Below are 18,854 nucleotides of genomic sequence, written 5' to 3'. Positions count from 1 at the left end.
CCATAAAAAAAAAAGAAACTTTTGTGTTGTATGAATGAGGAGCAAACTTTTTTTTTTCTTTTTATTTTTTTTAGTGTGACAGTTTTGTGTAACTTCCAGCTCAAAAAGGCTGGCTGTATATATGTATGAGATAGTGGGTGAAAAAAAAGGGAGGTTAGTAGTTGTATTCATCATTCTTTATGCTTTTCATGAACTCAAACCACTTTCACTTCACACCCAAATATAAATCATAACAATTTATTTTATTTATTTTTTAAAATGAGATTGTTAAAATGTTACTTTGGGTATTATGTGAAACTTACATTCATTAATGTAGAATTTAAATTATTGTTCCTTTTTCTAAAAGAAATATTTGTTTTGAAACTAGGATTTTGGTCCCTTATTATATTGAGGATAAAATATTATTTTGAACTTTGTATTTTGAAAAAATTACTGATTGGATTCTCTATTTTATTAAATGATAAATTGAACTCTGTATTTTTTAAAATGGTACAAAATAATACATGAATTGATTTTTTTGTCAAAATAAAAATTAATAATATCTCAATTTAGAGTTATTATGATAAAATTGGATACATTTTCTATATTTATTCGTGTTAGATGTCTGTATATGAGTGTGTTATATTAACAAAAAATTATCAAAAATTAAACTCATGATACTATATTGTATAATTTTTTTTAAATAAAAGATTCAATTTATTATTATTTTTTCACTTATAAAGTGGTAACCATGAATACTTTAGGGTTTTTTTTTTTTTTTTTGAAAACCAGCGTCATCATTCAATTAATAAGATAAAGTAGTTAGACCTCCCGGTCATTACAAAACAAGTTTCTCGGGAAAGAGGAGACCGGAAAAGATCCATACATCTGGTGGGTAAACGCCCACTTAACTACATTATGGGCTACATAGTTACAAGTTCTACTAACTTTCATAAAATTAAAACATATAAAAAAAGGAGAGGATTTAAGACAAAGGAGACAAAAGTTTTTATAAATATGTATCCATATATAATTTATCTTAGGAGGGAATTTTTCTTTTAACTTTGAGCTCTTGGGAATTGGAATGGTACATTTTTCAAGTGAAAATAAGAAAGAATGATTCACTATCACTCACTCACTCACATGATTTAATTTATTAAAGCCATTGCTTATGAAAAGTTACTATTACTATTCTCACATCACACTCATCTTTTGAAGTTGCAATTACCATAATATATATACACCATAAAATCAATCTCTCAAAAAGAGAGTTGGATGTCAATTTATTATTAATTGCCTCATTATTTTATGACTTTATAAAGGAAATTTTCAAAAGAAAAAAAGAAATAGGTAGTATTCCATTTCTATATTTATATGCATAATAGCCTAACCTTGAAGTTAGTTCAAGTTCACCTATATATAAATATATATTATATTGTTCATTGGATGCCCCAAATTTTCTCTTTGGGACCACCTAATTTTTGATTGCTTTCAAAGACCCATTATAATAAATTTCTCTTGTTCTATCTGTGATTTTTTTTTCTTGGCCATGTAAAATCTCTCCCATGAATGCAAGTCTATACAAACAACCCTAGGTCTATATTTAATAACCCTAAAAAATATAACCCTTAAATATTAACTTTGATAGAATATTTAATGATAGAAAATAAATAATAACATAAAATAAACAAAAATATACTCCCAACATCAGATCCAATGTGTTTAGGGAAAGAACATTTTTGAGTACTCATTTATTGATCTATAATAAGTCTAGGTATTGGGTAGTCAATACTTTTGATCCTACTAAGCTAGCTCTCTCTCTTTCTTTCTTTTTTTTTTTTCTTTTTAATATTGAGAAATTGAGTGAATATCTTAATTTTATATTTATATTCTGATTCTAAGTTAAGGCGGGCTAGACTTGCACTTAGAGCTTATCCATCTTAGGGATATAAATAAAAAAATATCATTTATTTTTTAAAAAATATCATTTATTCTTATAATAAAAGTCCCAATTTTTTTTTCTCGGCCAGCCCTATTTATAGTGACGGAGCTAGGGGGCCCGGAGGATGCCATGCCCCATCTCCCAAATATTTTTAATTTTTTTTAAAATTATATGTAAAAAATAATTAAAAAAATAAAATAAAATAATTTTATATAATTTTACATGTATTGGCCCCTCGCTAAATTTCGATCTAGCTCGGCCATTGCTTATTTATACTAAAATAAAAATTAGGATATACTCAATATAATCATAAGTACACTAATGAGATATTATGCTTTAAGTACACACATGAACACCTATTTTAATTTTGAAAAGTTGAGAATTTTAGTCCCACTCCCACCTCAAAAAACAATAGTTAAATCCCCTACTTAAAATGTTATATAAATGCAAGGCTCTCTTTTTATTTTTTCATACTAAATCGAAACATGTTTCATAGCAATGTTAAAAATCATTATCAAATCTAGAATATGTTAGAATGTTTTACAATGTTCTAAGAAATTTGTAAGAAAAATCAAGAACACTCTAGAAAGTTTTAGAGAAAACTTAGAATCACTAGAACTAAGATTAGATAATTCTAGAGTTGTTTAGAAAATAGTAAGAAGTAATTAATTAGCTAGTAAATTAGAAAAATCTAGAAATCTTTAGATACATCCTTTGTAGCCTATAAATATAAGTGAGGTGTGTGCTTAAGATGCAAGTTTGAGCATCCAACAAGAGTGTTCAAAGTGTGTTCAAAAGAGTGAGAGTGTGTTCTAAAGTGTCCCTAAAGTCTTTCAAAAGTGTGAGTTATACACAAGTGTGTAGTAAAGGTGTCTAGTGATAAAATAAAGAGTGAGTGCTTGGTGTGTATTGTGGTCAAGTTAAAGTGTTCAAGTCTTGGTGTAATTACTTTTTCAATAATAAAGTAATTACGTTTTCACGTGTTGTGGTGTCCAACAATTGGTATCAGAGCCGGATCGAGTTCGTTCCGAAAGAGTCCTTTGTTGAGTTTCTTAAAGTGATCGTGTGTGGTTTGGTACTATAGAGTTTGCACGATGGGTGACCTTCAAGTGGTCGGCGGAATTAAGAAACTTAACAACCAAAATTACAACACGTGGTCGATGCACATGGAGGCATATCTCCAAGGCCAAGACTTATGGGAGATCGTTGGTGGCAATGAAGTCACACAACCAGAGGATGCATCCGCTTTAAAGAAATGGAAGATTAAAGCGGGCAAAGCCATGTTTGCGATTCGGACCACAGTCGAAGATGAGATGTTGGAGCACATCAGGCCGGCGAAGACACCGAAGGAAGCATGGGATACTTTTGCATTGTTGTTCACCAAGAAGAATGATACAAGATTGCAGCTTCTGGAGAATGAGCTTCTCGATCGGGCGCCGCGACATGACGATCAACCAATACTTCACCAAGGTAAAATCTCTTTGTCGCGAAATCTCCGTAGACTCGGTGTGGCATGTCGGATGCTAGAATTAGAAGAATTATTATTCATGGATTAAGGCCGAATATAGAACTTTTATTCTTGCAATACAAGGTTGGCGAAGCCCAACCTTGTTGAGTTAGAAAACTTGCTATATTTGACGAAGCGTTGGCAAGCAAACGTCTCTGGAGTCTCATTAAAGAGTGACGAAGAAGCACTCTTTAGTAGAGATAAGAAAGGATGACCCTGACCAAATACTAGTAGAAATACTAGAAAACATGATGATAATGATAGTCATCGTGGGAGATCCCAAACATGAGGAGCTCAGAATAAAGACAAACGGGGTGGTCAATCAAAGAACAACAATAAATTTGATGGAAAGTGCTACAACTGTGGCAAGTATGGCCACATGGCTAAAAATTGTTGGTTCAAGAAGAAAACTGCAGAAGGCAATGCAGCCACATCAAATGCAGAAAAGACAAGCGATGAAGAATGGAACGCAGAAGCATCATTCGCAGTGGAGGAAGAAGAATTAGCTTTGACAGCTTTTGTTCCAGGAAAGATCGACTACAATAATGATTGGATAGTCGACTCGTCGCTCAAAATCATATGACGGGGAGATGAAGAGAAGGCCGCAAGATATGACAGAATATAAAGGTGGTCGCGTTGTGGTGACAGCCAACAACTCAAGATTACCGATCGCGCACATCGGTAAAACAACAATCATCCCGAGATTCAGCCCAAAAGAAGTTTCACTCCAGGATGTCTACCATGTACCTGGGATGAAGAAAAACTTACTATCAGTGGCACAACTTACGGCGACAGGCCACCATGTTGTATTTGGCCCTCAAGATGTCAAAATCTACAAAGATCTTGAAATCTCTGGAACACCGATGATGAAAGGACGACGCTTAGAGTCTGTCTATGTAATGTCAGCAGAGTCTGCCTATGTAGACAAGACTCGGAAGAATGAAACAACAGATTTGTGGCATGCAAGGCTAGGACATGTCAGTTATCATAAACTCAAGATGATGATGAAGAAGTCTATGCTGAAGGGTCTTCCTCAACTCGAGGTCGAATGCAAACCGTATGTCACGCCAATACGGTAAGACGCATCAATTACCGTATGAAGATTCAAAGTTCAAAGCTAAAGCACCATTGGAGCTGGTCCATTCTGACGTGTTTGGGCGAGTCAAACAACCATCAATCAGCGGTATGCGATACATGGTTACATTCATCGACGACTTCTCAAGGTACGTATGGGTTTTCTTTATGAAAGAAAAATCCGAAACTTTTTCAAAATTTAAAGAGTTTAAAGAAATAGTAGAAGGAGAAGTCGGCAAGAAAATCCAATGCCTCCGAACAGACAACGGTGGCGAATATACCTCAGATGAATTTTCTGAGTATCTTCGAGAATGCCGCATACGCCATCAATTCACATGTGCAAATACGCCACAACAAAATGGAGTAGCCGAGAGGAAGAATCGCCATCTTGCAGAAACATGTCGAAGCATGCTACATGCAAAGAATGTTCCAGGGAGATTTTGGGCTGAAGGTATGAAGACAGCCGCTCATGTAATCAATAGGCTTCCCCAGGCTAAGTTAGGGTTCGTTTCACCCTTTGAAAAACTGTGGGGTTGTAAACCTGCAGTAAATCACTTTCGAGTATTTGGTTGTGTGTGCTACGTATTCGTGCCAAGCCACCTACGTAGCAAATTCGACAAGAAGGCGATACGATGTATCTTTGTGGGATACGACAGCCAACGGAAAGGGTGGAGATGTTGCGACCCTACAACTGGAAAGTGTTATACATCAAGGAATGTGGTCTTCGATGAGGCATCCTCATGGTGGTCATCGCAAAAGGAAGCATTACCAGATTCTAGAGAAATGGAAGATGAATTGCAGAAGAAAATGGGGGAGCAAATTGTTGAGTTACCTATAACACAAGATACAGATGAAGAAGAAAACAGCGAGGATGAGGCACCTCAGAATCCCTGGCAAACAGGGGTGCATCAAAGAGAAGGAGATGATGATAGTCAACCAGAACTTCGGAAATCAACAAGAGCGCGAAAGCCAAATCCAAAATATGCTAATGCGGCTGTAGCTGAAGAAGAAAAGTTCAGAGAACCAGAGTCATATGAAGAGGCATACCAAAACTCCAAGTGACTAGGAGCTATGAAAGAAAAAGATTTGATAATGAGGGGGAGTGTTAAAAATCATTATCAAATCTAGAATATGTTAGAATGTTTTACAATGTTCTAAGAAATTTGTAAGAAAAATCAAGAACACTCTAGAAAGTTTTAGAGAAAACTTAGAATCACTAGAACTAAGATTAGATAATTCTAGAGTTGTTTAGAAAATAGTAAGAAGTAATTAATTAGCTAGTAAATTAGAAAAATCTAGAAATCTTTAGATACATCCTTTGTAGCCTATAAATATAAGTGAGGTGTGTGCTTAAGATGCAAGTTTGAGCATCCAACAAGAGTGTTCAAAGTGTGTTCAAAAGAGTGAGAGTGTGTTCTAAAGTGTCCCTAAAGTCTTTCAAAAGTGTGAGTTATACACAAGTGTGTAGTAAAGGTGTCTAGTGATAAAATAAAGAGTGAGTGCTTGGTGTGTATTGTGGTCAAGTTAAAGTGTTCAAGTCTTGGTGTAATTACTTTTTCAATAATAAAGTAATTACGTTTTCACGTGTTGTGGTGTCCAACAAGCAAGAATGCATTTTTTTATTTAATTTACATAATATTGTTTATTTATAATAGAACATAAACTCATGGAACACAACCTGTTCTTAGATCCATATTGTCGTGTTTGGTTAAACACTTACGATACACTTATAATGAACTAATCCTACTCTAAGCTCGAACAATGCATATTCAACCAGATATCACTTACCAATCAAATTCTATAAATAGGTTCATGATCTTTAGAAACTAAAGATAGAAATATAGTTAAGTTTAGTGAGATAAAAAAAGAGAATTTTAGAGGGTTGTAAAGGGTAATTAACTTGTGCTTTTGATCTAGTTTTCTCAATTAGATTCATATGTATTAAAAAGCTTCATAAAGTATGTTCAAGCAACTATGTTAATGATTTTGGTGTAATTCTCTTTTTGGATCAAGCAATAAATTAAGTTAACAAGTTTCTGGTGTAAAGTAGACAAGATAACACTTTGTTATTATTAATCGAACCACATAATATTTCATCTTATTTTATTGTTTTATTTATTCAATAGCTTAGAATTTTTAATTTCAATTCTCATAATAGTTTGCTTAGTGATTTATTAACTTCTCATTGTTGATGTTGATGTGAGTTTTCACAACCATAATCATCATAATAGTTTAATTTGATTTTGCCTCGAATACTTAAATATAAATAATAAAAAAAAACTGATTTTAATTTTTTTTATTAATTATTGATATGGAAATATACTTTTTAAAATTGTACATTAATTTTTATTTTAAATTACATATATGGTATTGATATGGTAATAACACATTACATGCCACATGTGATAAAATTTGAATATCCTATAATTCAATATTGTAAATAATTCGTGAAAATTTTTTTAACAAACGAAAAGATTCATGGTAATAGTTTGAGAAGTAAAAATTCTAAATAATCATTAAAAAAATATAAAAAAACAAAACTAATATATATTAATTGTTTTAGTAGTAATTTCAATAACAAGGGGTCCCTTAGATAAAACTTTTTCAAACTTTCTTTCTTGTGTCCCCTTCTTGTTTATGTTTTCTTACTTAATTTTACCTAACAATTGCCCACCAAAAATGATTTGCTCTAATATATATTTATATGTATAGCTACTCATTTTCAATGATCTCCATCTTGGATACTCTTTTACTTTTCTTTCTTACAATATGACTTGTCTCATACTACTTATTACACATGTTAGTTTAATTAGTTGAATATCCACTACTTGGTGGGATATTACCCACTTTCATGTACACAAGTTGGATACATGAGTTGAAAATGACCTTCAAATATTTGAAACACAAAAGTGGATTTAACCAAGAATAGAGATTTTGTTTGAGGTTTTGAAGCTTGGCAAAAAAGTATGTTATTATGTTATGTAGTTGTGTAGACCCCTTTGCCAACAATTTAAGACTTTTGTTTTTGTAATTCATTATTCTTGTGTTTGTTAATTATCTAGAAAATCCTTTCTTTCTTTGGTACCTTTGGCCATTTGATATTTTAATGGGAAAAAAAATGTCTAACTTTGGTATATAATTTGGACTCCTTATTTTTAAGTTTGAGTGTATACCTATATATGTAGAAATATTTGGAAGTTTCTTGAATGTTGAATGGTTTTTTTTGGTTTGTTATACTTATAATTAAGGCTTTATATATAATAGAGGGAAAAAAAAAGTGGAAAACTAGCTTGCTCTTCTCACTAATAGCCTATTGCAATAATGTAAAAATAACAATGAGATTGAGATATCAAATAGGGGATAACTTTAAGGTTAATTTATGAGTGTTGCTATTGAGAATTACTTAAAGGATAGTAATGGTGTTTAACATTATTTAAAGATGTAAAACTATTATAGGTGTAATTATAAAATGTGAATAATTGTAGTTATTAATTAAAATATATAAAGTCTGATATTAAATTATATTTGTAACAATGTAACACTTTTACGAATCTGAGCGTAAAATAATTTGTAACAATGTAACAATGTAACACTTTTATAACATATTTTTTGCATATAATTTGTAGTTGTGTTGTTATCTATGTTTTGTTTTATAAAAATGGTTAATGTAATTTTGAGAAAAATAAAAAGTTCTTCTAATGTAAAAACAATGGATGTGAAAAATGTGTAGTTTTTGTTAAGAGCTGTAAAATAAGAAATAGTTAGGGAAAACATTGTTTTGCTCCTATAATTTTCTAGATTACTTATTTCAAATATAAGTAATTCAATTGTTGAATTGTGATGAGTTCAGAGAAGCCAAGAAGGAGGAGTAGTTATTTTTAAAATTACTTTGACAAAAAATGTATTTAAAGTGTTTTTTTAGTCAATTTTATAAACACACATAATTCGAAAAAACTTGGACTAACAAATTATTCTAAATGACAAAACAAATAAGGGTATCGATGTGTCTCTTTTTTTTTTTTTTTTGGCAAGTAATAGCATTATTCCAAATTTTTAATAATAACTTTATGAGGAAATTATAAATTTTATAGGTTTTTATAATTTTTGTGTAAAAATATAGTTTTTTCTTTTTTTAAAAAAAGTTAATTTATGAGAAAAATTGAAGAAAAAATTAAAAAATATGAGAAAATTAAATAAGGGTAACCAGGTACTCTTAACTATAGGAGTAACCAGTTAGCTTTCTCCATATTAAATATTTTCTAACTTTTTTTCTAAAATTTTCCTGTATAATAACATTTTTTTGAAAAAAATGATCTTTTTGTAAACTTATACCTTAAAAAGCTATAAAAAATATAAACTGTTATTTTTTGTAAATTTTTATGTTCAATAATTTTTTTTTTATATTTTTATTGTGTTTTATAAAATCAACAAAATAACCACATAAAAGTAACAGAAAAATAATATACAAACAACATCAAAAAAATTAACAACAAATTAATAAGAATACAACTTAAAAATACATTAAAAATAAAAACCATATTTTCTATAAATAAAATCATAAAAACGTAAAAATTCCATACAAGTGTATTTTTGTAATTTTTTATTTATTTTTTGTGTATTTTTAGAAATTATCCTAAATTCCCATACAGTTTCTTATTTGTGCCATTGTAAGCTTTGTTTTGGGGTAAGTTGGAAAATATCACTTTATTAATCAATTAATTAAATTTACCTTTAATTTTATATATAATTGAAACATACCTCATTTTATATGTATTGTGCCCAAAATACCCTGACATAAGAGAGTCACATAGAGAGTATCTTAAAGTGACAGGGGTAAATTGGTACAATGTTTAAAAAAAGTAAAAATGATAGATTTTAAAAAAGAGGATAAAAATAAAAGAGGACAATCTAAAAGAGGTATTGAGTGTAATTTCCTCCTTTTTTTTTTGTTATAGGCCCACCGACCCCTTTTCAGCCCATTATGTATTGGGCCTATTAGAGTTGGCCCAGTTCTCCTCCACCTCTACCGAAGAGATTTTCCACACTTGTCTGATTCTTCTTTTCAGGTTGTGAAGATACCGAAGAAGAAGAAGAAGAAGAAGCTCTGAAAATGTCGGCGAAGACGTTAATGGCGCGTTCATACGTTTTTACAGGAGCAACTAATCCATTGTTGACGAGAATGCGTGAATCGGTTCCTATATTGGCTAGGGTTACACAGACGAATCAATGGTTGGGGAGCATTACCACTACCAGAAGAACCTTCATTACTTTCTCGAGTAGAGAATTCCATGCTCGTGTTCAATCGGGTTTGGATTTTCGCGCTGGTGGTCGTCGGAAGATTTTCACTTCCACTCCTGTTCGTGCTGCTCATGTTAATGACGCTGGCTCCATTGATTCACCTCTTATCAACTCCATGCAAATCAAGGTTCTTGTCTCATCTCATCTCATTAATTTCAATTTGAGTAGTTTGAATCCCAATTTGGGTGTTTGGGAATCAAATTTTAATTTTTGAATTTGGGGAAATTTCGTTACTGTAAATGTTAAATTTAGGGTTTTTATAGGGTTTTAGGGGAATTACTTATGGTTATTACGGTGAAATTTGGTTGAACAGATTAAGGAGCAACTTAATGCAGAATCAGTCTCTGTTAAGGATGCTTATGGAGATGGTCGGCATGTCAGGCAAGTGGTTGATTTTCATGTACTTGTGGTGTTTGTTGAAATGTCTAAATGGAATTATTTGTTGTACTTTATGATAATCATTATCAAACTAGACAAATCAATAGTTAGAACAAATCAAAAACGTAAGAAAATAACTAAAAGAAACAATGAGAAATCAACCTCACAACAACCTAAACAATAAGAAAACCAACCTCATCTCCTAGTAGCACAACGCTTGTATTGCTCTCCCACAACCCCGTTTTCGTGGTTTAGGCTGCTCCCATTTCGCTCTCTGCTACTATGAGAATCGCTTTTGCTTTCTTTTCCTCTGACTACTAAGATGTTTTAGTTTGTCAAGTTGTCTCTTGTCTGCCCATGGATTCAGCAGCAGTCCCCGGATCTCCACAAGACAACTATAAAAAAGAATGTAGAAAATCTTGTAAATAAAACAGCTCAATTCGTAAAAATGGAAAAAAAAATTTGTTAATGTATTTTTTTTTTTAATTTTTGGTCTATTATGTAAAAATTTGGAAAATTAAAGCAAGCAGAATAAGAGATAAAACACAAGGAATTTATCCTTGTTCAAAGGCAATTTCAGTGTGAACTTACACCCACTCCAGCTTTGGAACTCTAAGTATCTTTGTTGATGTTGAATCACAGTACAATGCAGCTGCAGTTGAATGGGAATGGCACAAACTCATCTCACAAGTGTTTCACTCTATTGAACACACTCTCAACCCTGAGTTACATCCATACATGTAAACTCAATACAAAACCCAGAACCCTAATCTTTCTGTCTGTACTAACTCTCTCAAGAATTCACAGAACCAGCTCTCTCTTCCTTTTTTGCTCTCTTGAATAATTACTTAGTTGAGGAGCTTATTGAAGTGGTGGACTATAAATAGGCTATTAAGCTTGTTGGGCAATTCTTTTCAAGCAACAGAAATAACACCAACCAACTTAACTGTCAAAGACAGTTAAGGCAGTTGGGATTTGTTATTAGTACTTTAGTAAGTTGAAAACACTTGTTAAGTTTAAGGGTGACTTATCTTGGATTTTGTCTTGATTTACTTTGTTAACAATGGGAATGAAAACAAACTATATCAATTACTATGTTAGTAGCCAAGAGGAACTAAAACCTCAGGCCAACCATTTGAGCTACCCGGTGGCTTGAAAATACTCTTTACTTTTGTTTTTGCAATGACTTGTGGAGATCAGCCCATAAGTCTGACAACCTTTAGTGCCTTTTGAGTACTGCGGATGTCGATACAGAAAATTAAGCATTTCTCCTTTAATAGGTTTTCTTTTTAGGTGGAGTGGTTTAAGTTCCTATTCGGTCTGAGTAGTTGCTCGAAATTTGGTTCATATATTCTGTTTGCTCTATTCTGTGATGCGCAGTATCGATGTGGTGTCTTCAGCCTTCGAGGGACAATCAGCAGTGAATAGACAGAGAATGGTGTACAAAGCCATATGGGAAGAGCTTCAAAACACAGTTCATGCAGTTGATCAGATGACTACCAAAACCCCAAAAGAAGCAGGAATTGATCAGTAACAGACGAAGATAGAGGTTCGATACTCCGATTCCAATTCCCTTCCATACATTTACTTACTGCTCTTTCAACTTTATCTTTCACTGAGAGTTTGTACTAAAAGAACTCTACATGGTGAGGTAAAAAAGGGGCTCCTAAGTAGTGTTTGTTTAAGTTAAGAGGCATTCATCTATTAAATGTTACATTATATATTTGTGCACTATGTTAGTGCAAGTGATTATTTGAGAAGAAATTGCAGATCCATATTTGTTTTCTGCTACATGAATTTTCTCTCCTTTTTCTGTTACAGCTTTCTGGAATCTTAAAGCTTTAGAATTCTCAAGAGCTAATAAAACACTGATTATCAGAAATTATGAGAAAAAGGGTACTCAATACAAGTATTTGTATTCTTGACTTAACTTGTTAATTTTATCAGATGATCAATTGAAGAGACCAAGCTATATTATCCAAATGCATTTATGGATCTACCTTCTGAAATTAACTAATGAAGGAAGTATTATTTGGCATTGAAAATCTTCTAAAATGTTATACAAGTGTAGTTTTTAACTGTTGACAAATAAAATAGTAATTGTTTAAATTAGCAATGAAGAAATCATCAAGAAGAATATCTGCAATTAAGAGTATAGTATTTGTCATTGTTTGTATGTCAAATGATATTTTCAAAAGGTTAATTAGGAATTTTGCTTCCTTAAACTTTAACATGTACTAAATCATGTCTCTTAAATTTTTAAGGCCGTTAAAATTTTTCTTGAACTATTAAGATTGTTGAATATAATTATTATTTTTTTCCATTTTTAGTAAGGAAAGTTTAATATGGATAAAAATTTTGGAGGTTTGATTTGGTACATGTCAAAGTTCGAAGTACAAACAAATAATTAGTAAAATTAAATTGAATTGGACAAATGTTCTTAAATCCAATAGTCTTAATAGTTTAGAGAGAATTTTTAACTGATAAAAAAATTCAAGGACATAATTTTATAAATGTTAAAATACAAGGACAAAAATTTTAATTAGTTTTTCAAAATTTATGAGCCTTTAAATTTAGGGTGTTGGACTTGATTGAAGCTAGATATATCTCCACACTCCCTTTGCTTTTCTCCTCTTTTAAAATCTTCTTATAAATTTATTATATAGATAATATAAATAATATTCTAATCTCATTCTAACTAATGAACTTAAGAGTAATATTCTTTGAAGGATCATTGTGTGCAATAATACTAATTTCTCTTCATAGAAAGAAATTTTGTTTGATTCTCTTTATAAATAAAAATTCACCCAAATGTGGTCCAAAATCTCTTTACAATATGGTATATGTTCTGTGATGATTCAGTACTTTTATTCATATTGTCTGGTTGGCAAAAATGCACATGAAAGATTCTGTCAAAACATGACCACTACTTCCAAAATAATAACAATAATAAAAATATTCATATTAGAAAACTTATTTTAGTTATTGAATATATATTATAACATAATAATAATTACTTGATTACATAATCAAAATTAAACTGAAAACATAACTACTAGAAAAGAAACCAAAATGACCAACATATTTTTACCAACACCATATATGGATTCACCTTTAGAAATTACTTTGTCCTCTGCAATAAAAAAAAAACATTGAAAACATTATTATTTATTAGTACTAAAAAAAATTAAAAGGGTCAAAAATCCCAATCACAAAACTTAAAAATTAATAATTGTTTAGAATAATAGAGAACTTACTACACTCTTTTGGGTGGCACATACACCTCAATCCAACACCACAATTTCCATTTGTTTTTTCACATTCATTACAAATATTAGGCACATGATCAGGCACATCAAAAGAAACCCTAATCCCCAATTTGGGATTGTCAAATTCATCATCATCATAGTACAATCTAGTGTAATGTGAGCAATTCAAGTCTCTAGGATGAAAACCCATGTCAAGTTTTTCAAAATCATTAATGAATAAGCTATCAAAACATCTTTTTTTGTCAACAACATTTTCATGCACACCACATGTTTGTAATAATGACAGACAGACACTGTTGTTAGTACTTTTACTGTTTGAGCAATTGAGGAGAAGAAGTGAGTTGGGTTTTGATGGTTTTGGAAAACCAGCTGAGATTGAAACATAAGTGTGATGAGATGAATAAGAAGAAGAAGAAGAAGAACAAGTATTGTCAGAAATAGTAACAAGTTTAGAGGTGTAATTAATGGAGGAGATTGGGTAAAGGCCTACTGAGGTTCTGTAGTACAGTTTCTGAGATTGACAGAGGAGCATGTGATTGAATGGGGATGAAAGATTTGAACTTTGAATTGGTAAGAATGGTTCTTGAATTGGGATTTTTCCACAGGTACTAATTGTCAGAGAATCTTTAATGGCATATGATGTTAAGTAAGAAAAACTTGTTAGAATTATGAGAAGGAAAATATGATGATGATGATGATGATGGTGGTGGTGGAGTTTCTTGAATGGTTTCATTTTTTTGGTTCTTTCTTCTTTGGCTTGTTTTGGGGTTTGAATTTGAAATAGTGAAAGAATAATGTTACATGATATTATAAAGATCACTACTACAAATTATAGACAAGAGAATATTACTTTACTATTACTACCACTTTATTTACTTTTTCTTTGTTCTCTTTTAAAAGAAGGAAAAAAAAAGAACAAGAAAGATTCCACTGTTGAAATCCATAATTTTAATTTCTCTTTTGAGCAATTTGGCATGTTCAATGGACCTTAAACTTTATTTTTTAAGTTCTTTTATGTATATATAATGCACCCCTAAAAGGAGTGCAATGAACCGATGTACTTTCTATCTGTTTTAATATTTGAGATAATTTTTTAGTCTAATTTCTTTTATGATTGTTTATGTTGTAGTTATTTAAAATATCCTACAAAATTTTGAGAGATTTAGTATAATTTAACACATCGAAAATAAGATTCAAACAGTCTGCTGCATACGAAACTCTTATTTTATACGCTTGTGAAATAGACTATTTGAATCTTATTTTCGGTATGTTAATTTTTCTAAATTTTTTAAAATTTTCTCGAATTTTTTAAATAACTCCAATGTAGACAACCATAAAGAAAAATTAAACTAAAAATTTCTTCTAAATGCCAAAATAGATAAGAAATGGATTGATAAATCCATTTTTAACTTTGTCAAAATTTTCTATTTAAACATTTTTTTTTCTCAAAGCAAATCTTGGTCTGTGAGGTCTAGTAATATTCATCATAAAGTTTTTATTATTTATTATTTATTGTTGTTTGTTTTTTTTTTTAATTTATTTTTCAAATTAAAAATTTGAAGGCTTTTTAAGTTTTGGTGATTTGAGAGAATTGAGATTGTGGCAGGCAAGAATTTGAAGATGGGTCCTCCTCTCAATTATGGGTAATTTAGCTGTTGTTGTTGAATATATGATCAGAAGATAAGTTGTGTGTAGCAAATAAAGTCAAAAATTGTGGTCATTATCTATGCTTTTCAATTTCAATGTCCCTATAAGTGTACTACCATGTTTTACATGACCATTATTATTAGTTTTCATTTTCAATCAATATAATCAAAATAACTATTTCTCAAGTTTAGTCTAACCAATAATATTGAGAAATAGTGTCCAACACCACAACGACACAACAGTACAAAGATGCGGTTTATAAATCAGTAGACACAACAGTATAATTCAGAAACTATAATGTAAGACGAAAAAACTTAAATAATACTAAGAATTTATGTTTGTTCAAATCGATTTAATCCTATGTATACATCTAGATTTCAATCTTGTGTATGAAATAATTAGCTTCTAACAATATTACAATCCTCTCCACTTAAAAGACTCCCTAACAATGAATTAAACAAGCTAAACTTTCTTCAAACTCAATAGTTATATTTATAAAGTAGTTTATTATAACTAAATTTAAGTTCATCACTCTATAAGAAATGAAACATGAATTTTGGTTCCTCTTCAAAGATTGAAAAGCTATAGACTGTAAATGGGTGTATAGAGTTAAAAAGAACTTAGATAGTACAATTGTAAAGTATAAGACTCAGTAGGTTGCTAAAGATTTTTCTCAACATTTTAGTTTTCGCTATCAGAAAAATTTTAGGTGGCATTTGGTTTGAGAGAACAAAATGGAAAGAAAGTAACTTTTATTCTATTCTTTTGTTTTGTTTTATTTTAAAGTATTAGAATGTTATTCTTATTTTAGTTATGTTTTTATTCTTTCTAACTAAACACCGCCTAATAGGGTATTTGTTATGTCAGTTTTAGTTGGAGAATAGACTTAGAAAGAATACAAAACTCATGCGTTTGAAGGGATTAATATTATGATAATTTTAATTAAAAAAGTGAAACTTATTTAGAAACATAAATTTCTTGTCATTCAAATTTAATTTAAATTTTACCCTTGCATTCCAATCAAATCTAAACCTCATACCAAACGCTTCAAGGTGATTAAAAAAAACCTACTCTAATGAGGTTTGGAAAAAAAATAATTAATATTTAATTTTTTTCAACAAAAAAAATTCAAAATTCAAAATTTTGTACCCATACCATCTTCCATCATCATTATGCATGGGACTGTCCACCGAATATCATTACATTTAATATAATATTCCTATAATTATTCTTGATGTGGTACTATATATGAATAATGTTATGCTTAAGGAAAATAGAAATTATATAAATATATATTTGAGAAATTTGGAAAGAAATAAAATTTGAGGGAAAAAATTGAGCCCTTCAATTATTTTACTTTCAAATTAAGTGAAAATAGAGAAAAATAAAAATCATTATTATGGGAAATTATTATATCTTGCCTTCAATTTTAAACAATAAAAACATATATTTTCTTTTTAATATCAGTAATTCATCATTTTTCTTCCCTTTTTCCCAACAATATAACATAATTATATATGTATATGCATATGTGTCACTCTCATTCTCTCTCAACATAAATGATTTTCATTAAAATTCATAAAAGAAAGTACAATAAATAGATTAATAATGATTTTTTTTACAACAAAAAAAAAGCACACAAAATAATATTCATAATGACACAAACAAACAAACATAGCCATTAAACACACACATATATAGGAGAAATATTTCAGGCTATTTTTAAACAACAATTTTTTATTTTTTTAAAGAAAAAAGAAATAATAATAGTAATAATAATTAATTAATTAAGGTGGTGTCTTGACAAGAAGTGTGGGGAAATCAAGGACCACAATGTTGTCTATTGCAAGTGAGAAAGTTGATGAGAATTCAACATGTTTGGGATGCCCTTGAAATGATGTGAAGTCTTCTTTCTTCTCAAATGTCATTAAGAAGGCATGAGTGAACCCTTGTCTTAGCATTTCTAAGCTCTCAACATCTTCTCCCCTATAATATAACACAAATAATTCATTACTAAAAAAAAACAATGGTTCTAAAATATTTGATCTTAGGTTAAATTCAAAAGTAGTTCGAAATTTTTGATTGGATATTGTAAAGGATCGATCGATTCTATGCTAATAATTATTTTTAATAAGTAGTGAATAAATATATTACATGTTACTTATTCAGACGTTAATTTTATGATTTATATGAGACATCAGGACATCAGGGCACACTAACAATAGTATGGGAGCTAAACTCCTCAGTAAAAAAATTAGTGTTAATAAAAATTAAATATATCATATTTATTTTAATAATTATACAATAAAATAGTAAAACGTCCCTACAAAATAATTATAATTCTTATGTAAAGTAAATATAAATATTTTTATAACAATTAAGCTCTTATAAATTAAAAATTCTGGGTCCATTACTGTATGCAGTCAATGTTTAAGTAAAAAAAGTACGCTATAATTTAGTACTTAAGCAACAATTTAAAATCGATATTTAATTTTTTTTTTATATCATACAAAGCCAATAGATAAAAATGAAAAAGAAACTTTAGAATCAACATAGAATATTCAAAAGTAGATCATGAAGTTGAATTTTTTTGATCTAATAATCTCATCCTTCTTTAGGGTTTTTTTCTAACATGGATTGAAGATTATTTAAAGACTATATAAATATTTGTATATATATATATATATATTATTACCATTCGAAGGACTTGACAAAATCAACCTCAGAAACCAAAGTCTCCATTCCTTTGACAACTTCATCAACTTTTACATCATTTTTGAACTTGACTATCACCAAGTGTTTAAACTCACCCATATTTGTATATATAAAAATAGCTTTGATTTTTTTTTCTTAGAGATGTTTATATATGAAAGAGAGAATAATATTTGGTAGTAAAGAAGTTCACAAGTAAGTCCCAACATTTATAGTAGTTGAAATTAGAATAGAAGTAGGATATAGTGTGTTGCATGCCTACCTGTCTTGCTGTAGTCATGGCCCCACTTGATCACTCATTTACTCCTTTGTTTAGACAGAATCTATACCACTCAATATTTTGGAAAGAAAATGTTAAAAAGTACTAGTCATATTTAGTAATTTTTAAGGGTAAATACCATTTTAGACTCTGTGTTTTGCAAAAGTTACAGATTGGACCATGTATTTTGTTAAATGACAAAATGGACTTTATATTTGGGAAATTTACACCCACTACTGTTTTTTCCCCATTTATTACATTATTACTGTTGCACGGAAAATACAACTTTTGTACTGTCTTTTTTTTTTTTTTTGTACTGTCTTTTTTTTTTTTTTTTTTTTTTGGCAATTATGGCGTCCTTTCCCATCAAAACTTTTTTTTTTCTTTTTTAAAATGTTAAGCCATAGTACCCCCTCGATCCTTGAGCTTCTTATTAAAATAGTGATATACTCTATAAATTTAAAAATATATTATTTATTTATCCATCTATCACTGTCAATCCCTTTCCTCAAGAAATACACTCTACTCATCAATCCCTTTCCTCAAGAAATAAATTTTTTTATTTATTTAAAATTATGCAAATAATAATAAATAAATAAAAAGATGCCTCACCACTTTGCACATCTCCAGAGGTAGGCCACACTAAAAATCAAAAAGTAAATAAATAAATAAAATAATAAATAATAAAAAAATACATTCACCACGACACAAAGACCAAAAACCCTTTGATAAAACACAATAGGGTTATAACATCACAAAAATCTCTATTGAGTTCTTTCTTTTTCCTCT

The 18,854-nt window shown here is 30.0% G+C and overlaps 3 protein-coding genes across 3 annotated transcripts; 1 reads left to right on the top strand and 2 right to left on the bottom strand.

Moving 5' to 3' along the window:
• Positions 1-9,522: 9,522 nt before the first annotated feature.
• On the top strand, positions 9,523-11,971 carry LOC115720904 (protein BOLA4, chloroplastic/mitochondrial). Its single transcript, XM_030650108.2, has 3 exons — positions 9,523-9,927; positions 10,114-10,181; positions 11,559-11,971. Exons 1-3 carry the CDS (start codon positions 9,613-9,615, stop codon positions 11,710-11,712), a joined length of 537 nt encoding a protein of 178 aa, XP_030505968.2. The 5' UTR covers positions 9,523-9,612; the 3' UTR covers positions 11,713-11,971.
• A 1,168-nt stretch (positions 11,972-13,139) lies between these two features.
• On the bottom strand, positions 13,140-14,541 carry LOC115718715 (uncharacterized). Its single transcript, XM_030647536.2, has 2 exons — positions 13,436-14,541; positions 13,140-13,311 (listed from the first exon to the last, which is right to left on the bottom strand). Exons 1-2 carry the CDS (start codon positions 14,178-14,180, stop codon positions 13,214-13,216), a joined length of 843 nt encoding a protein of 280 aa, XP_030503396.2. The 5' UTR covers positions 14,181-14,541; the 3' UTR covers positions 13,140-13,213.
• A 2,096-nt stretch (positions 14,542-16,637) lies between these two features.
• LOC115721433 (stress-response A/B barrel domain-containing protein At5g22580) lies at positions 16,638-17,999 on the bottom strand. The gene is made up of 2 exons (XM_030650726.2): positions 17,790-17,999; positions 16,638-17,080 (listed from the first exon to the last, which is right to left on the bottom strand). The coding sequence occupies exons 1-2, from the start codon at positions 17,906-17,908 to the stop codon at positions 16,882-16,884; spliced, it is 318 nt and encodes a 105-aa protein (XP_030506586.1). The 5' UTR covers positions 17,909-17,999; the 3' UTR covers positions 16,638-16,881.
• Between the last annotated feature and the right edge of the window lie 855 nt (positions 18,000-18,854).

Source organism: Cannabis sativa, chromosome 2, assembly GCF_029168945.1.
Source record: "Cannabis sativa cultivar Pink pepper isolate KNU-18-1 chromosome 2, ASM2916894v1, whole genome shotgun sequence".
Lineage (NCBI taxonomy): Eukaryota > Viridiplantae > Streptophyta > Magnoliopsida > Rosales > Cannabaceae > Cannabis > Cannabis sativa.
This window is presented reverse-complemented; position numbering and strand designations above follow the sequence as displayed.

Coding starts and splice junctions, on each gene's coding strand:
- LOC115720904 (XM_030650108.2), top strand. CDS start 9,613: ATGTCGGCGAAGACGTTAATGGCGCGTTCATACGTTTTTACAGGAGCA. Junction 9,928..10,113: donor TCAACTCCATGCAAATCAAG/GTTCTTGTCTCA, acceptor TTGGTTGAACAG/ATTAAGGAGCAACTTAATGC. Junction 10,182..11,558: donor GGAGATGGTCGGCATGTCAG/GCAAGTGGTTGA, acceptor TGTGATGCGCAG/TATCGATGTGGTGTCTTCAG.
- LOC115718715 (XM_030647536.2), bottom strand. CDS start 14,180: ATGAAACCATTCAAGAAACTCCACCACCACCATCATCATCATCATCAT. Junction 13,312..13,435: donor GTGCCACCCAAAAGAGTGTA/GTAAGTTCTCTA, acceptor TTTTTATTGCAG/AGGACAAAGTAATTTCTAAA.
- LOC115721433 (XM_030650726.2), bottom strand. CDS start 17,908: ATGGGTGAGTTTAAACACTTGGTGATAGTCAAGTTCAAAAATGATGTA. Junction 17,081..17,789: donor TTTGTCAAGTCCTTCGAATG/GTAATAATATAT, acceptor GTTATATTATAG/GGGAGAAGATGTTGAGAGCT.